Source organism: Protobothrops mucrosquamatus, unplaced genomic scaffold (assembly GCF_001527695.2).
Source record: "Protobothrops mucrosquamatus isolate PMUCROS unplaced genomic scaffold, P.Mucros_1.0 scaffold79, whole genome shotgun sequence".
In the NCBI taxonomy this organism is placed as follows: domain Eukaryota; kingdom Metazoa; phylum Chordata; class Lepidosauria; order Squamata; family Viperidae; genus Protobothrops; species Protobothrops mucrosquamatus.
In genome coordinates, this window is record NW_015386456.1 from 124,586 (window position 1) to 134,165 (window position 9,580).

General features: G+C 37.2%; 1 protein-coding gene and 1 non-coding gene across 2 annotated transcripts; both read right to left on the minus strand.

The window, feature by feature from the left end:
• Window positions 1–7,447: 7,447 nt before the first annotated feature.
• On the minus strand, window positions 7,448–8,300 carry RPS20 (ribosomal protein S20; the record flags this gene model as incomplete). The annotated part of the gene is given in 3 exon segments (XM_015812366.1): window positions 7,448–7,676; window positions 7,778–7,851; window positions 8,201–8,300. Coding segments are annotated over 3 exon segments (357 nt in total), but the record flags the coding sequence as incomplete, so codon positions are not given.
• Window positions 7,914–7,978, minus strand: LOC114922332. Its single transcript, XR_003810381.1, has one exon. It is a non-coding gene; the product is annotated as a small nucleolar RNA U54 (small nucleolar RNA).
• Window positions 8,301–9,580: the final 1,280 nt, after the last annotated feature.

The window sequence follows — 9,580 nt, forward strand, 5'->3', positions numbered from 1 at the left end:
TGGCTGTCCAGTCTCTTCTTAAAAACTTCCAGTGTTGGAGCATTCACAGCTTCTGGAGGCAGATTGTTCCACTGGTTAATTGTTCTGTCAGGAAGTTTCTCCTTAGTTCTAGGTTGCTTCTCTCCTTGATTAGTTTCCACCCGTTGCTTCTTGTCCTGCCTTCAGGCGCCTTGGAGAATAGCTTGACTCCCTCTTCTTTATGGCAGCCCCTGAGATATTGGAACACTGCTATCATGTCCCCCCTCGTCCTTCTCTTCATTAAACTAGACATACCCAACTCCAGCAGCCTTTCCTTATATGCTTTAGCCTCCAGTCCCCTAATCATCTTTGTTGCTCTTCTCTGTACTCTTTCTAAAGTCTCAACATCTTTTTTACATCGCGGTGACCAAAACTGGATGCAGTATTCCAAGTGTGGCCTTACCAAGGCATTGCAAAGTGGTATTAACACTTCACGTGATCTTGAAATAATCTATGAGAAAAAGGTCGAGCTCTACATTCCCTTGGTACTCCTTCCTCTTTTCTCCGCTTAGTAATCGCGAACCGCCGGGTTAGTAAGTACTTATGTAGCCCTTTCCCACGCGTCTTACTGGACCACCTGTGCAGGGATCTTTCCGTCGGCGCGGAACTTCAACCCCCGTGGCGAAAAAGTTGCCGCGGGCAACGAAAGGCAAATATGAATAGCGAACGCAAGCCCACTCCCCTCGCCCCTTTCCCTTCCCAAAGGACAGACTGCGCTTTTCCAGTTTCTATCCAGTCAGGAAACGCCTTCGGCCTGCCAGAGAAAGGCACGAGCCGCCAGGGAGCACGACGCAGGGGCGGGCAGGAAAATAAAGGAACGTGGCCTAAGAGCTCTCGCGGCGCTCGAGTTCGTACATTTCTCCTCCCCCCCCTGTCGGCGAGGGGCTCCCTTCCTCCTCACCATAGCTACCGCAAAGCTTTCCTGACCGACTTAATCCCGGCCGAAGTGAGCACCAGAGGCCCAGGGAACAGCGGTGAGTCAGGAAACCAAGAGCAAGCAGCGACGCAGACACTCGCCCAAAAGAAAGCACGCCCTCCAAAACACACGTTTATATAGTCTGACGAAAGAACCATTCTCCGCCCCTTCCCCTTTACCCCGGAACTGATATCGTTACCCCCAGAAACCAATCAGATAGTTGCAGGGGTTCTCAACCTTGGCCACTTTAAGACTTGTGGACTTCAACTCCCAGAATTCCTCAGCCAGCTTTGCTGGCTGAGGAATTCTGGGAGTTGAAGTCCACAAGTCTTAAAGTGGCCAAGGTTGAGAACCCCTGAGATAGTGGAAGATCTGCAGGCGTAGCCTCAGGAGAACGGGTGCTCCTATTGGTGCCGGAAAACGGCGGAGTCTTTTTTTTTTAAGGGGGGGGGGAGGCGTCTCTCTCCCGCCTTGGCAGGGCCGAAGCGTCGTCTCGGGGAGGTGGCGTTCTCTCCTGTCACTTTTTTTTAGCGCTTTGGAACACGGGTGTCAAACGTGTCGCGACTTTTTTTTTTTGCCTTTGCTGAGCCGGGGGGAGGGCGTGGCGCCCCTGCTTTGGACGAGAGTAAAATGATCCTTATTGCGTCAAAATAGGCTATGTTAGATATTAGCCGTTAGGAAATTTAGAATCCTGGAAGTTGGAATCCATTCACGTTAAACTTGAGTCACCGATTAGACGTTAATGTCCACCAGGGAAGCTACTCTTAAGATACCTCATAATAACCAACAGCGTCTCCCCCGCCCTCCCAATCACACTTAGGCTAAGAGGGGNAAAGAATTTAGCATTCACATACAGTACAGCATATTACATCAAACCACAGAAATCTAGACAAACATTCTTAGTGGTTAAACAGAAAGTCATCTACCTTCACTTCTTCTTGTTCTTCAGGAGTAGATACTTCAGACAATTCTTCACAAGATACTGCTTCTACCAAGCCATACCCCATAAAAGCAGTTCCATAATTTTCTTGACAATTCATTCTTCACTATATGACAGCAGAAAAGAAAAATCCTACCTTGTACAGAATATCCTTTTTAACCAAAAAAACCTGTAGAGTTAGTGTCATGAATCTAGTATTACTTATTAGACAACTAATCATAATGTAAATTTTTAATTATCATAAAGGTCCATTGATTTCAATTCAAATCTGCTTAATCATTCAGGATCCAAACCAATGAATCTAAAATTCACCACAAATACTAAACTAAGAATACTTGGAGACATTGCAGGTGGTGCAGTTAGTTGATTTTGCCTGGGTTAGAAACAAACTAGGATTGAGCCCTAAGGCTGCAGAATAGACTAGGAAGTTGATCAAATTTCTTGCAGAATGGCAGACCACTTATATATACTTGTATTTGTCCAGGAAATTGTCGGCAGTTATGCTCAAGGGCTTTTTATTTTTGCTCAGTTAGTTGATTTTGGAGGATGAAAAGTGCTTGGAGGGAAGATCATTGGGAAACATCAGGACTATGAGCTAACAGGAAGTCAAAGTAACATAAAAATATTTATAAATAAATAAAAATAAAGCACTTCTATGCTGTTGTACAAACCAAATACTATACCCATATCCATGAAAATACCAAAATTTAAGCTTCTCTTTATTAAAGATAAATAGTTCTTTGAATCTCACCAAAACAAGAAAAAAAAAACATATGTAGCATAAGATAAAACTATGGCCTAAGATAACCATGTATTAGCCCAGTTAGTGCTTTAAAGGTAATAAAAAAGAACTTGCAGCACATCACAAATTTAATGATCATTGCATGGCTATAAGATCAACACTATAAAATTGCATCATTGCTTTAGCAAGAAATGAAAATTAATTCTGACTTAGCTCCACATCCTATTTTTGCTTCAACTGATTTGCTTCCACACTTTCAAAACCAAAAGTCTTGCATTTATATCCTGGACTGGTAGCCATAAGAATGGAATTCCAGACCAATGAATGTCTGCTTGAATTTGTAAACTAAGTTTGATTCATTTCCAGTCCTTGTGGAATTATTTAATAAAGTGAAAATTGGCTACATTATCAAGCCACTTTCAACAGTCTTAGATCTTAGGAAATATCTATTCAAGATCTTTCAAATTGGCAACCTGTAGGTGGCAAACTATCAAGAAGTCAGTTAAATCAGTACATTATTATTTGAGAAACAGGATCTAAGACAAGAATAAATTCTTGCCCTGTAACAGTTTTCCAGATTTTTTTAGGCCCAATTATTTTAGTCTGTTAGTATGTTAGGCCTTATCCCAGAGATGCTTTTTTCACAAGGCAACTGGACTTCCTTGTTTTTCTTCTTTCGCTTCTCATCCAAGAAGCTTCTTCAGCTCTGGCTGGATGGTGGGGAATGAAAAGATTTATATTTCCATTCCCCACCATCCAGTCAGAGCTGAAGAAGCTTCTTGGATGAGAAGTGAAACATCTTCAAAGAAAAACAAGAAAGTCCAGTTGCCTCATGAAAAAAAACATCTTTGGGATAACAATAACCTGGAAGACTGAGAATTTCCATAAACATTTAGCAATGTAAGGTTGTTACTAGTAAACCACAAATAAATCACTAGTAAACCACAAGTAGAATTCCAAAGAATAGTTAAACCATGGTTTAACAAATCATAGCTTAATACAGTATATCACCACAGTCAAATTAGCCACAAACATTTTCAGGATAAGCATTACTAAAGTGAACTAGATTCTCTAAATAAGCATACATAACTCTTTTTTTTCTCTACAAATTGTTTATAGATATTAGAAATATGTTTAAATTCTGTTTTTACCCTGAATTATATTTTACCTGTTTTGATTTTTCTGGAAGTTACAGACATAGAAGCACTGCCTTTCTATTTAAAGGTTTATTTTTCCCCCCACCAAATGTTATAGTTTTATATAAGTGAGTGCTGGCCAATTAGAAGCCAGCAAGTAAATTTATGCTTATACTTCCTCCCCATATTGTACTGATACTTCTGGGAGGGGCAGCTGTGTAATCTCCACATTTGACTGTAAGCTTAATTGAGCAGACTTTTGTCTAAACAAGTTCAGTTATTGTGCTGTAAATATTGTATATACTGCATATAAGCATTTATATTTAGAAGTTATCAGCAGAGGTGTAGTTTTTGTGTCCATAGATGTTTACTGAACATATTTTTATTGTAGTAGTAGTTTCAGTGAACCTTCAGAACAGGCTAAACTTCGTAAAGAACAAAGGAATAATTAAAGTGTTTCTAGTTAATATGAGCAGGTGCATATATTTCACATTTTTATAGCAGTGTTTTTCAACCTTAGAAACTTCAAGATGTGTGGACAGCTGGGGAATTCTGGGAATTGAAGTCCACACATCTTAAATTTGCTAAGATTTGAGAAACTCTGGTTTAGAATATGGAGGAGGGGGGGTCTTGCACATTCCCCAAATGCCTGCCACAAATCATTTATAGCAGTGTTTCTCAACCTTGACAATTTTAAGACATGTGGACTTCAACTCCCAGAATTCCACAGCCAGCATTGCTGGCTGTGGAATCCTGGGAGTTGAAGTCCACATGCCTTAAAATTGTCAAGTTTGAGAAACACTGATTTATAGCAACAGTATTACAAAATACCTATTTATCAGAAGACAACCTGATGCAGCTGCTCCCACAAGAGAAAAAAAAGGAATAGCTTAGTAATTGTGCTGGGATATGCTCACAGAATTTGGAATCCTTATTTTTATTTAATTTTCATGCGGCCCATCTCGCCTCTATGACAACTCTTGGATTATAATACTCATGATTCATAACATTGGTAAGGAAAGGCATATGAAAGGACTGAAACTCATGTTTTATATTCAGAATGTAATGTCTAATTCCTAACATTTCCAAATGCAGCTGAAGATTACAGCTTGAAACATGAGTAACCTCTGCCAATGGGGGGGGGATGTTTGCACAAGATGCTCTCTGCATTAATTCGTTAGCATTTGAAAAGCACCTAACTACAACCTAGCCAATTTTACTTTAACCTATGTAATTAATGGTCCAGCATATCATGGAGAGGCTGTGAAAACAGCTAACTACAACAAAACCACGAAGTCCTTTTGCCATGCGTATCACTATTCTAATGACAATCTGGAAAAAATCTCTTCACATGTACCTAGAAGTCAAAATGGAGTACCGTATAAACCCACCCACCCTGCTTATAAATCATGACTTAGTCTTTGTATGAATTCTAAAACTTATTAAATAATTACATAATTATTAATTATATAAACGGTGGCTTTGCACGTTGTGGGAGTACAGCTAGCTCTTTCAGCCAACCAAGATAGTATTATTGAATTAGAGCTTTGTATTGTGTAAATTGTATTAAAATTCTGAGTCATATTCCACCTTCTGCATATACACCTGTAGAATTGCAACATTTTTCTGGTGATCAGACATGTTAGAAAATCTGATAATCTATACTAGCGCACATTTAAATGTTTTTACCCATCCTAATAAAGCATCTGCTGTATAAATTACTCTGGGTATTGCCAGAACAACAGAAAGTCTTACTAGATATTTTAAGGAGATTCTACTTGGCAAAAACATTCATTACTATAATTGATTATGAGAATATGATGTCAAATCCCTTCTCATTGCAAGGAAATATGCAATTTTCCCCACTATTAAATTATATGGCTAGAAAAACATTTTGTACGTATATTTACACGCCAGTGTTGTATTTCTATAAATATCCAATTGTATACTATATGCAATATAGCTCCTGCTGCAAGTTTTTGTTGTCAGATATTAACATCTAGAAAGATTCCTGTGAAAAGTTCAGATACAATGCAGCCAATTAAAAACTGGTCTAGTTTCCTTTTAAAATTACAGTGGCTGCAATAATCCACTAGAGGGCATTAACAAAGCAGTTTTAAAAAAGATTGAAAAACAAGAATGCCCAAAAATCATTAGGGAAAATATTTTTCACATTTAACAATGTAATAGTCATGATTAGTAAACATTATTGAAGCTACCAACCCTGTAAATTATTTCAAATGTCCCACAGAATAAGCAAGTAAATTTTAGTTCCAACTTCCATTGCAAGGTTAAATTAAAAAATTGTGGTTTATGCATGTAACATCACAGCTAATGTAAATGTTTTCCAAAATAAATTACTCAGTCCACATAATTCTTTAACAGGGAAGGACACACAGGACAAGACCATTGTGTTGTGTTATGGAAACCGATTGTGATCTCTTCTTAAAAACTGCATTGATTTTTGAGAAATGTACTTTTCCCCCCCAATTCCTTCTCATCTCTTGGTTCTGCCAAATGAAACTTTTTATCTGTGATGAACCTGCTTATGAAGCAATTTATGCAGTACTAACTTAAAAGTCTATTATTTGCAGGAAAACCTTACTTTCTGTTCAAACCTTCTTTGCAAGGTAAATAGACAGCAATTGACTGTATTATTTAACTTCCAATCATTTGCAGGTAGTCTTCAACTTACAATTGAGCCCAATATTTGTTGCTGAGCAAGACAGCTAAGTGGGTTTTGCCCCATTTTACGACTTTTTGCCCCATTTTAGGACACTGCAACTGTCATAAATACATACCAGTTGCTTAGTGCCTAATTTTGATCATGTAATCATGGGGATGCAACCGTTGTGTGAAAAAGTCATAAGTCACTTTTTTCAGTGCTACTATAACTTCCAGCGGTTATTAAAATAATAGTTCTAAGTCAAGGACTACCTGACTTAACCATTTAGTGACAGCTCAAAAGCTACAGCAGCACTGAAACAAATGACTTACAACTTTTTCACACAACTTTGCAACATCCCCATGATTACATGATCTAAGTGTATACTGCACTTGTATTCGGAGACTTCAGGAAAAAGCTTAGGAACTGCTGAACTTTCCATATAGTTTAAAATAAAGGAAAAATGGGTTTAGATTACAGTGTGCAACAGATCTAGTGCCTTTTTAAAATTAGAGTTAAAACTGTCCATCACAGAAACTCTTTCAGGACCAAAGAATTAAAACTTGCCGAATCAGGTTATGGACTACCACTAATTTTTTTTTAATCCGAGCATATATATGTGGAATAAGAATAACTGTTTGATCCTTATACACAATTATATGTTGTATTTAGACTATTCAATTACCCGAAACAAACCATTACAAATTTATAAACCATAGAGATTTCTGATAACTACTTATCCTGATCATTACTTTCCTAACATTTCTTAAAACCTGTAAACTACTCACTTCNATTTTTTTTTAATCCGAGCATATATATGTGGAATAAGAATAACTGTTTGATCCTTATACACAATTATATGTTGTATTTAGACTATTCAATTACCCGAAACAAACCATTACAAATTTATAAACCATAGAGATTTCTGATAACTACTTATCCTGATCATTACTTTCCTAACATTTCTTAAAACCTGTAAACTACTCACTTCATAAATCTTCATGATAAAGTCACTACCACAAACAACCAGTAATGATAAAAACTTAACAGCTTTTATTGATACACGTAACAATCATTTAAGCATCAGCAATAGTAACTTCAACTTCCACCCCAGGCTCAATGCTGATAGAAGTTATTTGTTTGACAATCTCTGAAGGACTGTGTAAATCAATGAGGCGCTTATGTATACGCATTTGGAAACGATCCCAAGTTTTGGAACCTTCACCACATGGTGTTTTTCTCGTAGTGATTCGCAGAGTCTAAAATGTAAGCAAAAAGATATATTCAATAAACAAACTATTTCTAAAATTTAATAATTTGGCATAAGAGAAAACAAATAAACTTTCCACAAATTAGATACCTTAGTAGGCATGCGAACAGGGCCTTTCACTTTTAGATTTTTTTCTTTAGCACCTCTGATGAGATCTGCACAAACTGTAAAAAAGCAAGAATTTTAACTTAACATTACATACAGGTCACTATAGCATTGTTTTGGATGTTGGCTCAGAATAGCGTATAAACTTATCATAGTAGTTCAATTAAGTCTTTGTCCTCATTGCCAACTATATAGCAACACTAATATAACCAATGTAGAATATTTTATTTCTATATGAATAAAAACCTAATATAGCAGCCCAAGCACATCATGTTGCTTTATATATAATTCATTAATACAACAAAAATATATGAACCATCCCAATGTTTGTATAAGAATACACAAGCTTAGATAATACCATGTAAACTACCAACCATTTAAAAATGTTTGTTCTATTTTGTGACATACCCTTTTCAAGAGACTTCACATTGCGACTTGTCAAAGTAATTCTTATTCGATGAATTGCTACTTCTTGTTCCACGGGGGCCTTCCCAGTATCTTTAAATGCCTAAAACAAACCACCAAGATGAAAATTAGCAACTCAATTATTTTTCAAGGTCAGATATTTTCAAGGTGACTGTAAGTATTGGAATAATTAGGAGAAATCTAATGAAACTGAAAACTGTACTTCTGGGACCCAAAAAAATTGTGGAAGAAACTGTTCAATTCTTGGTTTGCTTTACACATTAGTAACTGTAGAGTAATAGACAGACCTTACTATCAAAGAAAGCTAGAAAAGGCTTTCAAAAAGAGTACTTATATTTTATCAGCCTTCCGAGATTTGTGGAGAGAGGGTAATACTCTGCTTCACACAATTCGAGAAATAACATCTTACCATATAAATATTTGCCTGTGCTTTTCTGATACAAGTGTTTGCAATAAAACTTTTCAGACTGTTCAGCAATCTGTGCATTCCTTGGACAACAGGTTGCCCTAATTGAGGATGCTCAATTCGCTTCTAATAAGAGGAAATGATAACCGAGGGACTGTTTCAATCAGGCACAATCAAAATTATGCCATTTTTCACTAATTAAGCAATGCGAGCTATATTTACGGAAATATGCAAATCCCTGTCATAATGGCACTGAATTTTTTGAACTATAATTTTAGTCAGAAGTGTGAAACCATCTTTATTATCTTATTATAACCTGATTCTATGTTCTCAAATACAAAAGCTATAATCTTTAAACTTTTAAATTAAAAAGCAATAACTTGACGGACTACTTGTAAAATGAAGTCTTTCAAATAACAGTCCTCATACTAAAGGGAAAAAAAGTTTTTTTTTTCCAGTGTGTGAAAGCGTCCTGGTTTTCGTGTTGCAAATGCACAAATACAGGATAGGGTTATCTTATATTTGGGAGAGGAGAGGTGCGTAGGAAACGCCTAGCTCGGGAAATAAACTTAGCCAGCTTTGGCAGAATTCTAGCTTTAGTTACTGTCTCCAATTCTGGCTACATTTTAAGGCTTCTTGAAAATCGGAAGGCATTCAGAAAACTTAATAATAATAATAGTAAAGTTGGAAGGGACCTTGAAGGTCATCTAGTCCAACCCCCTGCTCAGGCAGGAAACCCTATACCATTTCGGACAAATGGCTGTCCAGTCTCTTCTTAAAAACTTCCAGTGTTGGAGCATTCACAGCTTCTGGAGGCAGATTGTTCCACTGGTTAATTGTTCTGTCAGGAAGTTTCTCCTTAGTTCTAGGTTGCTTCTCTCCTTGATTAGTTTCCACCCGTTGCTTCTTGTCCTGCCTTCAGGCGCCTTGGAGAATAGCTTGACTCCCTCTTCTTT